This window comes from Pongo pygmaeus, chromosome 16 (assembly GCF_028885625.2).
Source record: "Pongo pygmaeus isolate AG05252 chromosome 16, NHGRI_mPonPyg2-v2.0_pri, whole genome shotgun sequence".
NCBI lineage: Eukaryota > Metazoa > Chordata > Mammalia > Primates > Hominidae > Pongo > Pongo pygmaeus.
The window spans coordinates 81,616,892-81,639,237 of record NC_072389.2 but is presented as its reverse complement, the minus strand read 5'-3'; the positions used below and the strand labels follow the sequence as shown (position 1 = coordinate 81,639,237).

The window sequence follows — 22,346 nt, the reverse complement described above, 5'->3', positions numbered from 1 at the left end:
TTTGTGTCAATGTGTTCTCATCATTTAGCTCCCACTTATAAATGAGAACATGCAGTATTTGGTTTTCTGTTTCTGTTAGTTTGCTAATGATAATGGCCTCCAGCTCCATCCATGTCCCTGCAAAGGACATGATCTCATTCTTTTTTATGGCTGCATAGTATTCCATGGTGTATATGTACCACATTTTCTTTATCCAGTTTATCACTGATGGGCATTCAGGTTGATTCCATGTCTTTGCTACTGTGAATAGTGCTGCAATGAACATACATGTGCATGTGTCTTTATAATAGAATAATTTATATTCCTTTGAATATACACCCAGTAATAGGACTGCTGGGTCAAATGGTATTTCTGTCTTTAGGTCTTTGAGGAATCATCACACTATCTTCCACAATGGCTGAACTAATTTACACTCCCACCGACAGTGTATAAGTGTTCCTTTTTCTCCACAAACTCGCCAGCATCTGTTATTTTTTTACTTTTTAATGGCCATTCTGCCTAGTGTGGGATGGAATCTCATTGTGGTTTTGATTTGCATCTCTCTAACGATCAGTGATGTGGAGCTTTTTTTCATATGATTGTTGGCCGCATGTATGTCTTCTGCCAGCATTACCAAACAGGGGTGCTTTGGGGACAGGAAAATGAATCTAATACCTAACACACTTGTGTTTCCATTTGATTTGACCACATGACTTCCACCTTGACAAACCTAAGGTGGTTATCAGAAAGGAGAGTTACTTAAGGAAACAAAGGGTATGCAGATGCATGAATGACCAATTACTAGCACCAAATAATGACCTATTCTGGGAAACTGTCTCTGGTCCATTTCCAATTCTCTACACGGTAAATTACTGACTTGGACAGTAAAAAGAATATTACTTTCATGACATCATATACCCCAAACCATTGCTAAAGGGTCTTTTTTCTCCTATAGACTAGCCCACGAAATTTTGAGAGAATATATTTTCTTCTTTAGAACAAAGTTTCAGAGTTGGGAGAGGCCTGTGAGATCAAGTCTAGAGTTTTATTTTACAAACAAGGACTGCCAATGCCAGAGAAGTGACTACCACCCCAGGACAATATGACAGACTCTACATTAAAACCCACATCTCCTGACACTCAGGGCTTTAGCTTTTAGAAACCTCATGACTTCTAAATCTCAACCTTTCCTACTGTTTTCTAAGCTCTAGATGCTCTTTCACAACTGTCCGCTAAACATCCTACCTGAATATTCTAAAGGCAACCACTCCCATTCATTTAACAAACACATACCCAATGTAAAGGAAAATTTTAAAAAAATCTCAGGACCTCCAAACTCCTTATGCCAAAGGGAAAGTTAAGCCTAGAGGCTGAATCAAGCGAAGCACCATCCTCCCTCCAAATTAATATTGCTGCTTCACAACCCTGTGTCAGAGCATCATACATTAGCCAGACCTACCCCCTCACACACCCCCCCACCACCCCACCAGGAAAGGCAAAAGGCTTTAGGCATCTCCAGATGACTGCTCCCACAAATCATTCATAAGGAAAATCTTTGCTGGCCTCAAAACCTTTAAGATGTACATCCTCCCATAACACAAGGACATGTCATTTGTAACTTTAGGTCTGCAATCTGTTCAATTCCACACTGATAATGTCCATTACAAGCTTATCTTCCCAGATGGTGCACAAAAACAAGAGATCAGTAATTCACCCACCTACTCTGAGACATCTGCATAACTGGTTCTTCCTTTCTTCAAAAGGTTCACCTTATCTTATGTAAAGTGTAGATTTACTGAGCACTAACTAAAGTCTCACAGGAATGTAACCATTCACCTCACGGCTATCCTTGCCCATCCTTCCTTCTCTCCTTTAAAAACATGTATTGGAAACCTCTTCAGAGTACATGGCCACTCCCACTCGTTTGTGACTAGTGTTTTTCCCAGATACGCCCTCAACCTCTGGCTCAGTAAACCTTAAATGACTGAGATTGTTGCCTCAGTCACACATTCCAGTTAACACCATCTTGGTCTCCAGCGGTGTTCTTTCAACATCTTCTCTAGTGGGTTGGTTCTCAGCTAATGGAACACTTCCCCCTCCTAATACACAACCCTAGAAAGTAGAATCACTTTCCCCTACCCCAGCTTAGAGAACAAATCCACCTTAGCCAAGGCTGGCTGCCTGATAGAGCAGATGGCTCTGTATTTAACCAACAGACTACCTGGTGCTACCGGTAAATAACAGAGGGAAGGTACAACTCCAACTCCTTGACACTCAAAATTCAAAGGCCTAAAATATGAGGTAAGGAGCAATGCCAATTTTTCCTGAAAGGTTCTGGGTTCCCCCCAATTCACAGGTAAAGGATCATCAAGGACCCAATGTTCTGGGCCACCCGCCATAGAATGTGACTACAGATTTTATTCTAGAATTTTCTAAAAGTTGATACATTAGCAGGAGCTTACCACAACCATTAAAAACAATTCCAGAAAAGTATTTATAAGCCACTTTAAACAGTGTAACCTCCTGGTGAACCTTTCAAGATGATAAGCTGGTTACAAAATGTAACCTTAGGTAACAGAATAAATTGACCTACCATGTAGGATTGGCAACTATAATCAAGTTAACTACTGCAGTTGTCCACCAAGAGATGTCTTTGGTCTTGGAATAGTATGAAACTGTTCTTTCCAGTAATAATCTTGTTAGGTAAATTTAGCAAAGAATTACCCCATCCTCTTAGGAATTTTTCATCCACCAAGCCCCTACCCTCCTCCTTGGCTATAAATCCCCACTTGTGGTTGGTGCATTTGGAGTTCAGCCTGATCTCTCTCCCCTAGTGTAAACCCCATCACAGTGGTCTCCCAAATAAAGTCTGCCTCACTGTCTTGAATAGATGTCAGCATCGCTTTTTTTTTTTTTTTTTAACACTAGCTTCTTGTCACTTCTGCTTTCTCAAGGGCTGGGCAACTTCGAAGGCGGAACAAGTTCAATCCCTTGAGCTTCAGCACTGATTCTCTCTGCTTCACACCTGGTACTGCCTATGACCCCTCAAGACTCTCTATGATATCCTCAGATAATTTTAAAACTTTGTTCTTCTTCAAACTTTTTTGGAATCTGATAAGTCATTAAAGTTCTATTTTTACCCCTCTTGGTGGCTGGCAGAATTCAAGATGAGTAGTTAAAGGATCAAAAAGCAGGGAGCAGAAAGAACCTGAACAATCTACAAGCTAGATCACCAGATCACCAGTCTCACAACAAACACTAGTACAGAGCACTGTTCTAAGTACGTTATAGAAATTAACTTATTTAATGCCTGTAACAACCTGTTACGTACTATTTTACTCCTAAAAAGTCTGTGAGGATTCAATACTTTCAAAATTCACATTTAACATGCAAATTATATCCATATTACAGAACCTAAATCAGACCAGACCAAAGTAAAATTAAATACACACCCCAGAACTGGCTGCCAGAAAGAACTGTGCCTACTGAGCTATGGAAAACACAGGACACTTCCAATCCTCTCCTTCAAAGAGCAAAGGCAACTGAATTCTTCAGAACTTCCTCTCTTGACCCTAAAATGTAAAAATCAACAGGAAAGCTTTTCTAATGGGACTCTCCGCAAATAAAACTGAAATCCAGAAAATCACTGTGCCCCAAAAGGCAATGTTACAGGTTTGTGCTTCACCTAGAAGAAAGTCAGAAGGATATTTGTAAAAGGAAAAGAGAGGGAGGATCCCAGGTGTGAGTCAACTGTTTGCTATGTAACTAACCACCTCAAGCATTCTCAAAGGAGCAAAGAGGCTCTGGCTCTCAAGCTGAAGCCCATCTTGCCAATGCTCGGCAATGCTAGGGCTGCTTTCTCAAGCTCTCCTGTCTGTGGTACAGACAGGTAGAGCTGCCAGGCACTGCTCTGAGTCTAGAGCCCCTTCCCTGGATTACATGAAGGTTTAGAGGAAGAAGTGCATGAGCACTGCCAGGGAGGGAAGCTTCTCTCCCCTCCGTTGCAGCTGGGGCTTTCAGACTGTGCTTTGGTGGGCAAAGCGTTCCAAAGATGCCTCCAGTGTAGGTGGAGGAGAATAAGCAACCTCAGTTCAAGGCCTAACATGCTCCCTTCACCCTTCAACCTAGAGGCTCTGCTTTTACCTGCTTTATTTTTATGTTGACATCCCATGTAAGACTGTACAAATGAAGTGTTTAAAACAAAAGCTAAGAAATGGCTCAAGGAGATCCTTACTGAATAGTCTCAATAAAGCCTTTGCATTAGCAGAAGGGAGGGATGTCAAAATAATATTACAGCAGTACCAACCCTGGACAATCAACATGCACTACTGAGCCTCCTCCCCGGTCCGCCTCCTCAAATCACTGAAGCCAGTTCCTTTTGCTTCAATCACCATTAATCACCTGATGATTCCCAAATTAATATCTTTCCTTTAGACCATTCTCTAGAGCTCCAGGCCAATATATCCAACAGTCTATAATCAATATCTCCATCTCAAATTCCAAACATGTTCAAAACAGAACTGATAATCTGATCCTCCAACCTGCACCTTCAAGTCTTCTTCACCTTAGTCAATGGTACTATACAGCTGCGCTAGCCACACACCTGCATGACATCGCTGTCACCTCCCTCATTCTCAACACCCAACATCTCATCAGTCACCACATCCTGTCCATTCAGCCCCAAACTTCATCTTGAATCCATTCACTTCTCAACTCCACTCACCACTTCCCTGCTCGAAGCTGCCATCTCCTCTTTCCTTAACCACAACAGTCTGTTTCTCCTGCATCTACTTTTTAAAAAAAAATTATTTTAACTGAAAAATTTAAAAGGCATATATTTATCATGTACAACATGGTGTTTTGAAATATATATACACTACTGAATGGCTAAATCAAGCTAATCCTGCATCCACTCTTGTACTCCAAAATGATCACCACATCATAGCAAGAGTGGTATTTTCAAAAGATCTATAAAATTATGCCACTCCTGTGTTTAGAAACCTGGCTTCTTGCTGCACTTCCCTCAAATATTTTTGATCTGTGGTTAGCTGAATCCATGAATGCAGAACCCGTGGATATGGAAGGCCAACTCTACCTAAAATCAGGACACAAGATAGCAAGTGAAAGAATGAAGGTGGCCATTTTAAGCTGGGCAAAGCTTCCATTTCCAGAAGAAAATAATGCCTTGGAATAAGCCAAAACTGCTGACATCAAGCAACTCAGGAAAGGACACCTATAAGAAAGCTTCACAGAGCACAATAATTCTGGGGTTGTTTTTGCTTCCAGTTTTCTCATTCCTATACTTGGCCCTACAATGCAAATATGATCTAACAAATATAACAATTTTATCACAAAAGGGTTTCTGCTGCTCAAGATTTTGGCTCTTTCTTATAAACTGACAAAACTAGGGTCCTGGCTTCAACCAGTGCCACATATCAGGGCCTCATCAAAGATTCCCAGGATGCTCGGGTGGACAGAGAACAGAGTACTGCCCAGGAAACAGCTATGTCACCTCTCTGGACAAAAAAGGCGGCACACAAAAGGTTTGGCCATATGACCTTTAGCAGCAGCACTGAATCAAAAGCCAAAACAAGCATCTCTAATGGGGTTTGATTTTTCCCAATTTCTTCTCCCAATCCCGCTCCTCCTGTCCCAGTGTTCCTATTTCTGGTCTCTGTACCACCATCACCCCCGTCTCCTAGGATCAAAACTCAAAAGTAGTTACTGAGGCTTCCCTTCTCTTTCACATCTAATCATTTGTTCATTTCCTCCAATTCATTCCCTACTCCTCATGCTCTAGTGTTATTTCTTGCCTGGACTCTAAAGTGGTCTCCTGCTTCCAGTGTTTCCCCACACAGGAGGGCCACATTCACCTCTGCTCCATGACATCTGAGTAACAGCTACCATTTACTATGTACAGGAGCTAAGCCCAGACTCTTTAGCCTGGCCTGATTGCCCCCCACCCTTTGTTCCCATGACTTCCCTGCACATAACCTTTGCTTGCAAAATGATTACTATTTCTCCAACATGCTCTGGGATTTCCTGGCTCTGTGCCTGTGTTTCTGTATTCCTTCGGCCAGTGATATTACTCATCCATATCTCTCATATGCTTCCTTCCCATCCTTCAAGGGCTTAAATACCACCTGCTTCAGGAAGCCTCCTTGATCCCTCCCACTGGCAGAACCCCTACAGCAATCTACCCATTCTGCTCTCACAGAACACCTCACATACTCACTTGGGTTATGATTATACAGTCAAGCACCACATAACACTTTGGTCAAGGACAGCCAGGCGTGGTGACATGCACAGTAAGCATATGCAACAGTGGTGCCAGAAGATTAACAGAGCTACAAAATTCCTACTGCCTAATGTGTAGCACAACGCATTATTCAAATGTCTGTGGTGATGGTGTTGTAAACAAGCCTATTGCAGTGCCAGTCGTCTAAAAGTATAGCACATACAATCATGTACAATGCATACTTGACAATGACAATGAATGACTATGTTACTGGCTTATGATTTACTATCCTACACTTTTAATTGTAATTTTAGAGGTTACCCCTCCTTATTAAAAAAAAAAAAAAGTTAACTGTAAAACAGCCTCAGGCAGGTCCTTCAGGAGGTATTCCAGAAGGAGGCACTGCTGTCATAGGAAATGACAGCTCCATGCATATTACTGCCCCGAAGACCTTCCAGTGGGATGAGATGTGGAGGTGGAAGACAGTGATATTGATTATCTTGACTCTGTATAGGCCTAGACTAATGTGTGTGACTGTGTTTTAGCTTTTAACAAAAAGCTTAAAAAGTAAAAAAAAAAAAAAAAAAAAAATTAAAGGTGGAAAAAAGCTTACAGAATAAGGATATAAATGGAATTTTTTTTTTTTGTCTAGCTAAAGTTAATTTATTATTAAAGAACAATTTTATTTTATTTTATTTTTTTGAGATAGAGTCTCGCTGTCGCCCAGGCTAGAGTGCAGTGGTGTGATCTTGGCTTACTACAACCTCTGCCTCCCAGGTTCAAGTGATTCTCCTGCCTCAGCCTACAGTACTGGGACTATAGGCGCACACCACTATGCCCGGCTAATTTTTGTATTTTTAGTAGAGATGGGGTTTCACCATGTTGACCAGGCTGGTCTCAAATTCCTGACCGCAAGGGATCCACCTACCTCGGACCTCCCAAACTGCTGGGATTACAGGCATAAGCCACTGTGCCCGGCCGAACAAAAATGTTTTAATTAATTTAATGTAGCCTAAGCATACAGTGTTTATAAACTATACAGTAGTATACAGAGCTAGGCCTTCACATTCACTCGTCACTCACTGACTCACCCCAGACCAACTTCTAGTCTTGCAAGTCCCATTCATGTTAAGTGCCCTATAGAGGTATACTGTCTTTCATACCATGTTTTTACTGTACCTTTTTAATGTTTAGATATGTTCAGATGCACCAATACTTACCATTGTGTTACAATTGCCTACAGTATTCAGTATAGTAACATGCTGTCCATGTTTGTAGTCTAGGGGCAATAGGCCACACTGTACAGCCTACACATATAGTACGCTGTAACATCTAGGTCTGTGTAAGTACTATGACATTCACACAACAACAACATTGCCTAAAGATGCATTTCTCAGAATTCATCCCCATCATTAAGCAACACATGACTGTATAAGTATTCTTCATACCTTTTCTGGAATGCTGCTGAGACAGAATCTGCATCCAGTTATGACACCTTTAACATGCTGAATAAATTTTTATTTATTTATTTATTTTTGAGACAGGGTCTCACTCTGTCACCCAGGCTGCAGTAGAGTGGCGTGACTTCAGTTCACGGCAACCTCCGCCTCTTGGGCTCAAGCAATCCTCCCACCTCAGCCTCCTAAGTAGCTGGGACTACAGGTGCGTGCCACCATGTTTGGCTAGTTTTTTAGTTTTTTTGTAGAGGTGAGGTCTCACTATATTGTCCAGGCTGGTCTCGAACTCCCGGGCTCAAGCGATCCTCCCGCCTCAGCTTCCCAAAGTACTGAAATTGCAGGCATGAGCCACCATACCAGCCTGAATAAAATTAATGTAGGAGTTCTACATTATGAGCCAATTGAATATAGATAGTCATCTCGTAAACATCAACACATTGATCATCTTCTTCCTTCCTTGTACTAAATTTGCTGCCATAAATCTTTCCAGAATCTGCGCTAAGTTGCCCTGGACTGGCTTACTCCAAGGCCTTCAATGACACTTGATGCTTTTACAGACGGACTGCCAGGCAACACGCAAATGGCTCTCAAACCAACATGTCTGACCACAGCCGTTCCTTTGAGTTTCAGACCTACTATTTGCTAACCACCTGACCAACTCGGAAAAAGACCTAGTTTGCTGAACTTTGTTAGCTCCAGCTAGCCTACCAATATCAAGTTTCATTATGTTATTACAAAATCACATAAGCTGAGCACATAGCCACATTTGCTCCTAAAATTCATTTTGCCTTTACACTTAACAATGGGTCAGTTTTAAAGGCACTATCTGACCTTTTCCCAAAGGAAGTTTGGCATCCTTAATTTAGAATAGCTTTAACATTTCTGCTAACTCTGCTATTTACATACCCTAAGAGCCTTAACTCTCTACTGCCATTAAAGTTCAGTTTCCTTATCGAAAATATTCCATAAAGAATTCTATCTGGCAAAGCTGTGGTGAAGATTAGAAGTGCTGCACAGCACAGTATCTGGCATACAGTACCTCCATAAACATTGGCCATCGTTAATTGTCACTTCAAGCCCAGACGTGTATGCTCCTCTGGCATGTGGCTTCTGAATGAGCTAAGGACACTTAGAACCCTACTATTCCCCCCACAAACTACAAGGCCACATCACAGATGAAGGGCCCATGTGACACACAGTAAAGCATGCCTAGGGTAGAGGCCAACACTAGCATCTAGCTACAATCTACTGTTGCTAAGCATTTTATGGAAGTCATTTCATTTAATCTTCACAATTCTGTGAATTCAATGTTAGTTATTTCCACTTTATAGATGAGGAAAATGGAGGTTTAGAAAAACTGAAAAACTTGCCCTAACTGGAGAGCCAGAAAGTAGCAGAACTAGAGTAGCTACAAGCCTGCAGTCTTTTAAGGTTGACTACCTTCTATTTATTTTTTAACTGACAGATAAAATTGTATGTATTTATCAATGTATAACATGTTTTGAAGTATATATACATCGTGGAAGGGCTAAGTCTAATACACATATGCATTACCTAACATAGTTACCATTTTTGTAGTAAGAACACTTAACAGTCACTCTCTTAGCATTCTTCAAGAATATAGTATATGGGCCAGTCGTGGTGGCTCACACCTGTAATCCCAGCACTTTGGGAGGCCGAGGCAGGTGGATCACTTGAGGCCAGGAGTTTGAGACCACCCTGGCTAACATGGTAAAACCCCATCTCTACTAAAAAGACAAAAAAAAATTAGCCAGGCATGGTGGTGCACACAGCATGTAGTCCCAGCTACTCAGGAGTCTGAGGCATGACAATCACTTGAACCCTTGAACCCAGGAAGTAGAAGCTGCAGTGAGCTGAGATCATGCCACTGCACTCCAGCCTGGGCAACAAAGTGAGACTCTGTCTCCAAAACAAACAAACAAAAAAGAATATATGGTCACTGACTATAGTCTCCATGTTGTACAACAGACCTCGAGAACTTGTTCCTCCAAAACGAATTTTGTATCTTTTGACCATCATCTCCCCAAATCCCCCTCCCAACTACCCCAGACCCTGGTGACTGCCATTCAACTCTATATTTCTATGAGAGCAACATTTTTAGATTTCACACATGAGTGAGATCATGCACTATTTGTCTTTCTGGGCCTGGCTTATTTCACTTAACATCCTCCAGGTTCATCCATGCTGGTGCAAATGACAGGATGTCCTTCTTTATGGGTAAAGAGTATTTCATTATGTATATATACCACATTTTCGTTATCTACCATCAGCTAATGGACACTCAGGTTAATTCCATATCCTAGCTATTGTGAACAGTGCTGCAATAAACATAGGAGTGCAGATATCTCTTCAACATACTGATTTCATTTCTAAGTCAGCACTCTTAATAGCTGCACTACCCTGTGTCACACCAGAGCTGGCTGTTGAGACTTTCCACCATCTACCTTGACCTGACCACCCTCTTCCACATTATTAAGAGGCTCCCGGCTAAGTCTTTGCTGCTAATGCCTCTTGTTCTGTGCTTCCCCTCCCATCCACCAACGACTTGCAAGTTTTTTTTTTTCCCATATTGTCAGGGATAGTTGTAAAAACTAGTCTCAATGTGTATATCCCCTTTTTTTCCTCATCAGTAAAACAAATTTTACCTTTGCTGCTACACAATTTTTTACTCCTGCTGGTTTAAGTCCCATTTCAAATAACAGAGGTTTATCTCTACAGGCTGCCTGATCTATGCAAAAATGAGGTGTTACCACTGAATAGCTTTTATGCCAACAGTGATTTTTAACAGTGATTTTTAATGAATGAAGTGAATTCAATCAGTTCATTTGCAGATGTAGATAAAAGGCTAAACGCTGCTTTCCTTGAGTAACTCATTTGTTGTTCACTATATTAAGTTAAGCTTTCCCATCCAAGCTTAGACACTAAGCCAACCCTTTACCTCTTCAAATTCACTTCAGGGCTCCATCCACACTACCTGCAGGATGTTTCCCAGCATACCCCTTGCTTGATAGACTTGCCTTAACTCATACCTTTCCTAAGACTCATCAGGATCACTTTACTTGTTCTCATCTTTCTAATTAGTTCACAAAGAACTAACCTGCGTCTTCTAAAAACTTCTAAAACGCTTGTTACTAGAATAAAAAAAAAAAGTTAACAAAACAAAAATAGAGCAAAATGAAATTATTAGAGCAAGAATTCCTTAAAATTCAGAATACAAACAAGTTTATCATCAACAGAGTATTTATGAAAAATTTTTCATCTCTGGTTCTCTTGGGCTTTAATGCAAGTAAAATAATTTAAAAAGTAAATCAGTTCTACCAAACATGTATCATACTGGCCTCTGTGAATCACCTGTTTGAATTAGCCACCTCTCCAGTAACAGGTGTACTTAATTCAGATTCTCCCAAAGGAACCTAATATCCACCAACTAGCCAAAATTAAAAAGAAAACAAAATTAATCAATAAAATGAGCAGTTAATGATAAATAAAAGTAACTTACCTACTTCAGTGAGTTGATGTCTTTCTAATGTTAAATTCTTTGGATCCTTAATAAAATGAAAGGGTTGTATTTTTATTCCTTCAATTTGAGGGAATAATAAAGCAAAACCAGATTCTCCAATTTCTATTTCCTGAGGTCGATTGCTACCTGATCCCATTGGAGTCACTAGAGAAAAAGTTAAACAGTTTCACCAATAGAGTCAGTAAAAACTAGATAACTACAGTTTAGGTCACTAAGATAATCATCAAGCTAACAAGCCACTATCTGAGTAGAAGTTTTTCAGCTTTGACAGTTTTAGGGTGTAGTGTCATGATGTTTGCCCTTTAACTTTCTAATGGTTCAGAAAGAAATTTTTTATCAGCAAAGTGAGAAAAAACAAATGTTGCAAAATTTTTTCAACTGCTAAACTAGATAAAGGGTATATGGGTATTTATCATGCTATTCTATTATTCTTTCAACTTCTCCATATTTTCAAATTAAAAAGTTGGGGGGGAGTAAATACATTTTCACAGCAATTCCAATTTTTAAAAGTTTACCCTAAAAGTATTTGACAATTATATAAAGTATATATATATACCGAAGTATTTTATCACATAATTTCAAATAGAAAATAAAAAGAAAAAACCTGAATGTCCCACACTGGTATTCAGATTAAAAGTTACATAAGTATCATAGAATATAGCCATTAAAATGATGACAAATATAAATTTATAGACATGGAAATATGTTTATAATATGCTCTGAATTTTACAGGTAGATATTAGATTGAACTGTGTCATCCCCTCCCTACTGCCTACCCCAAATTCATGTTTAAGCCCTAACCCCCCATGTGACTATATTTGGAGATAAGGCCTTTAAAGAGATAGTTAAGATTAAATGAGGTCACAAGGGTAGGACCCTAATCCAACAGGACTAGTGTCCTGAGAAGAAGAGGAAGAGACACCAGGCATGCTTATGTATGAAGAAAAGGCCACTTGAGAACACAGTGAGAGAGCAGCTGTAAGTAAGCTTCAGAGAGACCATCCCCGATCTTGGACTTCCAGCCTCCCAAACTGTGAGAAAATAAGCTTCCGTTGTTTAAGCCACCCAGTCTGTGGTATTTTGTTATGGTAGCCCTAGTAGACTAACACAGTAGGTTATAAGTCTACAGAAAATTGTATTCTGGTTTTTTATATTTACATACATATATAAATACAGGTTAACACCATAAGAGTGGTTAACTCTGTGGTGCTTAAAGGTGCTTTTGCTTATCTGAATCTTCTAATTTTTTTTTCTAAAAATAACTATTACTAGTATAAAAAAAGAAATAAACTTTTTTTTTTTTTTTTGGAGACAGAGTCTCACTCTGTCACCCAGGCTGCAGTGAAGTGGTGCGACCTCTGCCTTCCGGTTTCCAACAATTCTCCTGCCTCAGCCTCCCGAGTAGCTGGAATTACAGGCATAAGCCACCATGCCCAGCTAATTTTTACTTTTTTTTGAGACAGTCTTGCTCTTCTATCATCCAGGCTGTAGTGCAGTGGCGTGATCTCAGCTCACTGCAATCTCTGCCTCCTGGGCTCAAGCAATTCTCCTGCCTTAGCCTCCTGAGCAGCTGGGATTACAGGTGCCCACCACCATGCCTGGCTAATTTTTGTATTTTTAGTACAGATGGGGTTTCACCATGTCGGCCAGGCTGCTATTGAACTCCTGACCTCATGATCCACCCACCTCAGCCTCCCAAAGTGCTGGGACCACAGACGTGAGCCACTGCGCCTGGCCAATTTTTACATTTTTTAGTAGAGATGGGGTTTTGCCATGTTGGCCAGGCTGGTCTCCAACTCCTGACTTCAAGTGATCCTCCTGCCTCAGCCTCCTAAAGTGCTGGGATTACAGGCATGAGCCACCACGCCCGGCCAAAAAAAAATAAACTCTTTTTTAAAAAAAATGTTAAGCCCTTTAGAAACCAAAGCTAGAGCAACTGAACAAATAATATTCATTTGTAAACATGTGAAATTCTTTTTACCTCACTGTACAAGACTCAAATTCAGATCAAAAATCTTTCAGTGAAGATTAAAAATGACAATTCTCAGTAGACTACTACTGAGTTGGAACAAAAAAACATAACAGCAGCCAGGTGCGGTGGCTCATGCCTGTAATCCCAGCACTTTGGGAGGCTGAGGCGGTGGATCACCTGAGGTCAGGAGTTTGAGACCAGCCTGGCCAACATGGTGAAACCCGGTTTCTACTAAAAATACAAAAATTAGCCAGGTGTGGTGGTGGCGGGTGCCTGTGATCCTAGCTACTTGGGAGGCTGAGGCAGGAGAATCGCTTGAATCCAGGAGGCAGAAGTTGCAGTGGGTGGAGATCACGGCATTGCACTCCAACCTTGGCGACAAGAGTGAAACTCCATCTCAAAAACAATAAATAAATGACAGCTAACATTTACTTACTGCTTTCTGTGTATCTCTATTGTAAATGCTTTACAAGTGTTAACTCATTTAATTCTCACAACTCATGAGTTACAAGTGTTAACTCATTTAATTCTCCAAGGAAGGTACTACTGTCATCATCCCCACTTCCTTGATGAGGACAGTGAAGCCCCATGAAGTTAGGTAACTTGCTCAAAGTCATACAGATACTAAGCGGTACAGCCGGCATTCCAATCCAGGTATCTAACCATTGCACCATTACCGCCTCAACAGAATCTCTCCTCCTCCAATTAACCACAGAAAAGAATCAAAAATAATAAAAACCAGCAAAAATTCACCAGCAGCAATCAAGCATGGAAAGGGGCACAACCTCATGCTACAAACGTTGAAGAGTGGTACCAAAGCAGAGAAACAGAAGTCTCCTAATAAGGCCCATCTTTGCTCCTAACCCCAGCCCCATCTCACCCCTACCCATCAGACACAATACTGCTTGAACTGACAAAACTCTGAAAATGCCCACAAATACTTCCTAATTTGGAGGAAGGCAGAATGAGATCATTCCCCTCTTATGAATGACTACTGGATATGCATTATACAGGTAGCCTTGAGATGAGAAATACCACAATAACTTAATAAACATTAATATAAGGCAAATATAATGCCATGGTAAATATGACTGACTTTATTGTATTTTACATGGACAGAAATAGAAATGTGGTTCTAAGCTAAAAATAACTCACCAATCCAAAGGATCCCACATTAATGCAAGGAAGAAATCATCAAGTTGCTAATTTATCTCACCTACAATTCCTGGAGTCACAATCCCAAGGACTTGGCATTGTTTGGGGAATAGCTTCTCAAGGGCAAGTGCTGTTTCCATACTAGTTCTTTTCCTTGCTGTAAAAATACAGTAGCAAAATGATTAAATATCATCCATTTAAAGTCAAATCTGAGAATGAAAAAGTAAAAAAGCAAATACTGGAAATATTTAAGTCACTTAACACGAGAATGCTCTAAATAAAGGTCTAAAAGCATTGATTAAAACAAACACTTTACCTGTTTTGGTCCTGGCTTTTAAATTATAAATCTGATCTTTTGCACCACTAATCTGCCTTTCCCCTCTGTTCATATGTTGCTTTTGCCCCAGTGATGTCAAATTTAGCAGTAACAGCTCAATTTTAGACTTGCTATTGTACCTTTCTGTTCAGCTGATATTGCAGTATAACCACTATTTGCATCAACAGTCACCTGGATTCAAATTAGACAATGAGAATCTATTATCTAAGTCTAACTTGAGACCTAAGTGTGCCCATCTTGGATACCCATTCTGCCTTTTCCTTCAGCAAGCCAAAAATGCACCATTTCTCTACATAACTTTGGTAAATGGGACCTCATGTTCCAATATAGTAAAAGGCCTGAATAGCCAGTCATACAACCTGTTTTAATAATAAAAAGTGCCTGGAGAATTAAAGCATCTCAAATTGAGAAAAATGCCTTTCTAACGAATTCGTTTCGATTGCACTACAAGGTTTAGAAATCAATCTGAAGCAGAAAGGGTTCCTCAAGGTTCAAAGATAGATATATTGATGCATACTACAGGTGGCAGTCCCAGAGCCTCAGAAAGTCAGTTAACTCTCAGGACAAGTACAATATTGAACTCCAAACAGAAGGCACATGATAAAAAATCAGAAACAAAAGCTTTTCTTTTGATATTTACCTCTCTTATGGCCACGACACTCTTCCAGACTAATGAAAGTTTCTGAATCAGCCATGTAAAGAACCGTATGTGGTAAGATGCGAACATTCTGCAAAGAAAAAAAAAAAAATTGGAATTGGATGCCATGAATCCATGAGTGCTTCTGCATAGTCCCTTAAAGTATCACCCAGTCCACAGTGCAATCAAATTAGAACTCAGGATTAAGAAACTCACTCAAAAGCGCACAACTACATGGAAACTGAACAACCTGCTCCTGAATGACTACTGGGCAAATAACAAAATGAAGGCAGAAATAGAGAGGTTCTTTGAAACCAATGAGAACAAAGACACAACGTACCAGAATCTCTGGGACACAGCTAAAGCAGTGTTTAGAGGGAAATTTATAGCACTAAATGCACACAGGAGAAAGGAGGAAAGATCTAAAATTGACACCCTAACATCACAATTAAAAGAACTAGAGAAGCAAGAGCAAACAAAATCAAAAGCTAGCAGAAGGCAAGAAATAACTAAGATCACACCAGAACTGAAGGAGATAGAGACAAGAAAAATCCTTCAAAAACTCAATGAATCCAGGAGCCGGTTTTTTGAAAAGATTAACAAAATAGATAGACTGCTAGCCAGACTAATAAAGAAGAAAAGAGAGAAGAATCAAATACACACAATAAAAAATGATAAAGGGGATATCACCACTGATCCCACAGAAATACAAACTACCATCAGAGAATACCATAAACACCTCTATGCAAATAAACTAGAAAATCTAGAAGAAATGGATAAATTCCTGGACACATACCCCCTCCGAACACTAAACCAGGAAGAAGTCGAATTCCTGAATAGACCAATAACAAGTTCTGAAATTGAGGCAGTAATTAATAGCCTACCAACCAAAAAAAAGCCCAGGACCAGACGAATTCACAGCCGAATTCAACCAAAGGTACAAAGAGGAACTAATACCATTCCTTCTGAAACTATTCCAAACAACAGAAAAAGAGGGACTCGTCCCTAACTCATTTTATGAGGCCAGCATCATTCTGATACCAAAACCTGGCAGAGACACAATAAAAAAAGAAAATTTCAGGCCAATATCCCTGATGAATATCAATGTGAAAATGCTCAATAAAATATTGGCAACCCAAATCCAGCAGCACATCAAAAAGCTTATCTACCACAATCAAGTCGGCTTCATCCCTGGGATGTAAGGCTGGTTCAACATACGCAAATCAATACACATCATATAAACACATAAACATACATCATATAAACAAAACCAATGACAAAAACCACATGAGTATCTCAATAGTTGCAGAAAAGGCCTTTGATAAAATTCAACACCCCTTCATGCTAAAAACTCTCAATAAGCTAGGTATTGATGGAACCTATCTCAAAATAATAAGAGCTATTTATGACAAACCCACAGCCAGTATCATACTAGATGGGCAAAAGCTGGAAGCATTCTCTTTGAAAACCGGCATAAGACAAAGATGCCTTCTCTCACCACTCCTATTCAACATAGTATTGGAGGTTCTGGCCAAGGCAATCAAGCAAGAGAAAGAAATAAAGGGTATTCAAATAGGAAGAGAGGAAGTCAAATTGTCTCTGTTTGCAGATGACATGATTGTACATTTAGAAAACCCGGTTATCTCAGCCCAAAATCTCCTTAAGCTGATAAACAACTTCAGCAAAGTCTCAGGATACAAAATCAATGTGCAGAAATCACAAGCATTTCTAAACACCAGTAACAGACAAACAGAAAGCCAAATCATGAGTGAACTCCCATTCACAATTGCTACTAAGAGAATAAAATACCTACGAATACAACTTACAAGGGATGTGAAGGACCTCTTCAAGGAGAACTACAAACCACTGCTTAAGGAAATAAGAGAGGACACAAACAAATGGAAAAACATTCCATGCTCATGGATAGGAGGAATCAATATCGTGAAAATGCCCATACTGCCCAAAGTAATTTAGAGATTCAATGCTATCCCCATCAAGCTACCACTGACTTTCTTCACAGAATGAGAAAAAACTACTTTAAATTTCATATGGAACCAATAAAGAGCCTGTATAGCCAGGACAATCCTAACCAAAAAGAACAAAGCTGGAGGCATCATGCTACCCGACTTCAAATTATACTACAAGACTACAGTAACCAAAACAGCATGATACTGGTACCACAACAGATATACAGACCAATGGAACAGAACAGAGGCCTCAGAAATAACACCACACATCTACAATCATCTGATCTTTGACAACCCTGACAAAAACAAGCAATAGGAATAGGATTCACTATTTAATAAATGGTGTTCAGAAAACTGGCTAGCCATATGCAGAAAACTAAAACTGGACCCCTTCCTTACACCTTATACAAAAATTAACTCAAGATGGATTAAAGACTTAAATGTAAGACCTAAAACCATAAAAACCCTAGAAGAACATCTAGGCAATACCACTCAGGACATAGGCATGGGCAAAGACTTCATGACTAAAACACCAAAAGCAATGGCAACAAAAGCCAAAATTGACAAATGGGAGCTAATTAAACTAAAGAGCTTCTACATAGCAAAAGAAACTATCATCAGAGTGAACAGGCAACCTACAGAACGGGAGAAAATTTTTGCAATCTATCCATCTGACAAAGGGCTAATATCCAGAATCTACAAGAAACTTAAACAAATTTGAAGAAAAAAAGAACCCCATCAAAAAGTGGGCAAGGGATATGAACAGACACTTCACAAAAGAAGACATTTATGCGGCCAATAAACATATGAAAAAAAGCTCATCATCACTGGTCATTAGAGAAATGCAAATCAAAACCAAAATGAGATACCATCTCATGCCAGTTAGAGTGGCGATCATTAAAAGGTCAGGAAACAACAGATGCTGGAGAGGATGTAGAGAAACAGGAACACTTTCACACTGTTGGTGGGAGTGCAAATTAGTTCAACCATTGTGGAGGACAGTGTGGTGATTCCTCAAGGATCTAGAAAGAGAAATACCATTTGGCCCAGCAATCCCATTACTGGGTATATACCCAAAGGATTAGAAATCATTGTACTATAAAGACACATGCATATGCATGTTTACTGCAGCACTATTCACAACAGCAAAGACTTGAAACCAACTCAAATGCCCATCAATGATAGACTGGATGAAGAAAATGTGGCACAGATACACCATGGAATACTATGCAGCCATAAAAAAGGATGCATTCATGTCCTTTGCAGGGACATGGATGAAGCTGGAAACCATCATTTTCAGCAAACTAACACAGGAACAGAAAACCAAATGCCGCATGTTCTCATTCATAAGTGGGAGTTGAACAATGAGAACACATGGACACAGGGAAGGGAACATCACATACCAGGGCCTGTCAGGGAGTGGGGGATTAGGGAAGGGATAGCATTAGGAGAAACACCTAATGTAGATGACAGGTTGATGGGTGCAGCAAACCACCATGGCACGTGTATACCTATGTAACAAACCTGCACATTCTGCACATGTATCCCAGAACTTAAAAAAAAAAAAAAGTATCACCCCATCCAAACTGCTGGTACCCTACCTTCTTTCAGGTCAATGTTGGCATTCTGAATCAATTTACTTCTCATTTACTTTTCACTCATGCGCTTTCATTTTCAGTTCATTTACTAAACACCTATAATTTCTTCATTCCAGCCCTCAAAAAGTTCATTTTCATAATAACTGAAGCTCTTAGAACAAAAACGTCAAGTACCAGCAAAAGATGCACTAGCTTTATTTGAACAGGCATCACCGTATCAGAAAAATCTCAGCACTGGGGAAGGCATACAGGCTGTATCACTCCTCTTTTCACTGCTTATCAAATCAAATACTCTAAGCCTCCATTTCCATTTCCATTTCTAAGCCTTGCCAGCAAGGCTTCCTTCAGGGCCCCTTAGCTTACTATTAATATTATCCAGACACACCCACTTCCCCATATGTTCTATTGCTCTGTTCTTGTGGAACTTAAGACTGTTTCCCTCTAGGGACACCTTAAGTGCCACCTCCTCTCCAAAACCTTTTCCTAAACTCCCTCAGTACTCTGGACCTCAGATGCAACATCCCTTACCCCTAGTTAATCTTATTTGTGCCCTATCTCCCCTATGATCTGGGCTTATTCAGACTCACCTGTTTTCAACTAAACTTTCCAATTAAAGACAAGCGGCAAAGCAGCTGAATTAAATGAAAAGGATGAATATATTTTTCTAAGCTAGCTATTTTCAAATATTTTTTACTACCAGAATAAAATGAAGTACTTAGAATATAGCAAAGCCTCATTGTTGGTTAAATGGAAAAAAAAAAGTTGGTCCATTATAATTTGGGGGAATGCCAAGATGTTTCAGAATACATTCTACATAGATAAACTAATAAAAGAGACAGATAGCATGATGGCCTGTGGGGCCCAGGGCTGCCCAAGACCTACGGATATAGTTTCCTTGGTCCACACAGTATTTTCAGAAAATGTAAATTGAATGCCAATGTTCAAAATTCCACCGAATTTTTACATAAAATGTGGATTTCCAGATTCTTTTTAAAAACTGGACATTTTGGCAACACTTAGACTACGTGCCTCTTAACTAAGGCTAAACGGAGGCAAGCCTTTCCAGACTGCCATGGTGCTACCACTCTGTTGAGCTACCTGACCCTCTTCAGCTACCTGCCTGACCTTCGAGTCATCTGAATCCGTGATGCCTGGTATAGTGAGTAAAGGAGACAGAAAAAGAGATTTACAGGCCAGGCACAGTGGTTCACGCCTATAATATCAGCACTTTGGGAGGCCACGGTGGGTGGACTGCCTGAGGCCAGGGTGAGACCAGCCTGGCCAACATGGTGAAACCCCATCTCTACTAAAAATACAAAAATTAACTGGGTATGGTTGCGTGCGCCTGTAGTCCCAACTACTCAGGAGGCTGAGGCAGGACAATCACTTGAACTAGGAAGGTGGAGGTTGCACTGAGCCAAGATCAGGCCACTGCACTCCAGCCTGGGTGACAGGCAAGACTCTGTCTCAAAAAACAAAACAAAACAAAAAACAGATTTAGGTCTTAGTGGCAATTCTGCCACAAACCAGCAGAATAACCCTCATCAAGCTTTCAGGCCTCAGGTTTCTTACTCCTAAACAAGTATTAAAAGTCTGGTCCTGAGATTTTATGAGGCACCCACTGAAAAGCAATTGCTGAATTTTCCTTCCTAATTCACACCAGAAGTAGTGACATAACAAGCCTCAATATGAAATGTTCTCAAAGCACAGTTAAGACAGCTAGCACCACATTCCACTGTTCAAAGAAGTTACAAATGGCAAGCTGTTTTATAAAGCTTTTGGTGGACTTTAAAATATTTCTTTTTTTTTTTTTTTTTAAGACACAGTCTCACTCTTTATCACCCAGGCTGGAGTGAAGTGGTGCAATCTCGGCTCAAGCAAACTCCATCTCCCTGGTTCAATTGATTCTGGTACCTCAGCTACCCGAGTAGTTGCGATTACAGGTTTGCACTAACATGCCCAGCCAATTTTTGTACTTTAATATTTTTATTTATATATTTGATATTTTTAAATATTTATATTTTTTTAGTGGAGACGGGGTTTCACCATGTTGACCAGGCTGTTCTCTAACTCCTGACCTCAAGTGATTTGCCTGCCTCAGCTTTCCAAAGTGCTGGGATTATAGGTGTGAGCCACCGTGCCTGGCAGACTTTAAAATATTTCTAATAGAAAAGTTAAATCAACTTTCTTTATGGCTATAAAAGTACCCATGTCCACTAGATAACTTGGAAAACACAAATAAACAGCACGTATGATTTGGATAGAGTTTTCATGTTTTTGTCTCACCAGCAGTTTACTACAATGGAGGAACTCCTCTAAGGGCATTACTATAACTATGTGAACTTTAATAATGATACTAATAAAAGAATATTTAATAGACATCTATTGAGAACTTATGCTCCTGGTACTGTAAGTAATGTGTTATATGGATTACCTTTTCATTATTTAATCCTTACAACAACTCTATAAGGGCATAAGAAAATTATTATTTTTCCTTTTATTTTACGGAGATAGCACCTGAGGCTCAGAGAGGTTGAGTAGCTTTTTCAAAGTCACACTGCTGGTATATGCCAAAGCTATGGTTCACACCTAAGTCTGTCTGGCTATTAACAGCCACTACAATGTATAAACTCTTAAAGCTATAGAAAAATCATGCCTGTTGTGGTAAAAATTTGAAAACGATGACCATAGAAAACTTTTTAAAAACATTAAATGGAAAAAAAAGCTAACATTTTGGCTTTCTTTTCTACTCTCCCTTTTTTGTCTTTAATAATTCAGATGATACTAAATATTTAATTTCATAATCTGTTTTCACTTTTAAAATCAACATTTTCTCTTGTCATTAATGCACTTGCAGTCTATAATTTAATAGCTTTATTAGATTAACATTAGGTTTTTAGTATCCCTTATTATAAACGATGCTCCAGAGAACACTTTAGAGGAAATCTGCTTGCATTTTGAATTTTTCCAAATGATAAACTTCTGGGAAAATGGCAGGAGTTGGGACAAGTGCCAGAGAAGAAAAGTTTTCTACAAGCCTGCCTTTGGATACTGGCCAGCTCCCTGGAAGGAGAGTTCCAGAGCCCAAACAAGGTAAGGAGAAAGACCACCCAAGGAAGGGGGAAACAGAAGATTGGTTACATATGGGGCACTGATGTAATATCTAAATACATTAAGAATGATGAGAACCAGGTTTCCCTTTGCCCAAAAGGGAGGTACAAATATGAGCAGAGACAAAACTAGAAAGCATCCTGCGTTTGATTCGAAAAGGATGCACCTGTGTGAACTCATGAGCTTCCACATATATATAAAAATATAATTGTAAACGTGTGTATATGTATATACTAATATATATACATACACATGCATGTATATACATACTTATATTCCTTGGCTCTAATGACTGGGCTTTGGAGCAGCAAATCCCTCAATGGCAAGGACTACGCTTAGAGAGTCTAGACCTTG

General features: G+C 39.7%; 1 protein-coding gene across 3 annotated transcripts in view; it reads right to left on the bottom strand.

Annotated features, from left to right (window-relative positions):
- FBXO22 (F-box protein 22) overlaps positions 1-22,346 on the bottom strand; it is a 39,081-nt gene that overhangs the window by 13,657 nt on the left and 3,078 nt on the right. For all 3 annotated transcript variants that reach the window (XR_008494044.2, XM_054450079.2, XM_054450078.2), the window contains exons 3-5: positions 15,320-15,407; positions 14,404-14,499; positions 11,195-11,359 (exon numbers count right to left, since the gene is read on the bottom strand). Coding sequence is in view for 2 of the 3 variants with exons in the window: in XM_054450079.2 (XP_054306054.1) it covers positions 11,195-11,359; positions 14,404-14,499; positions 15,320-15,407 (349 nt within the window). In the remaining variant the exon portion in view is untranslated. The remainder of the gene's footprint in view (positions 1-11,194; positions 11,360-14,403; positions 14,500-15,319; positions 15,408-22,346) is intronic.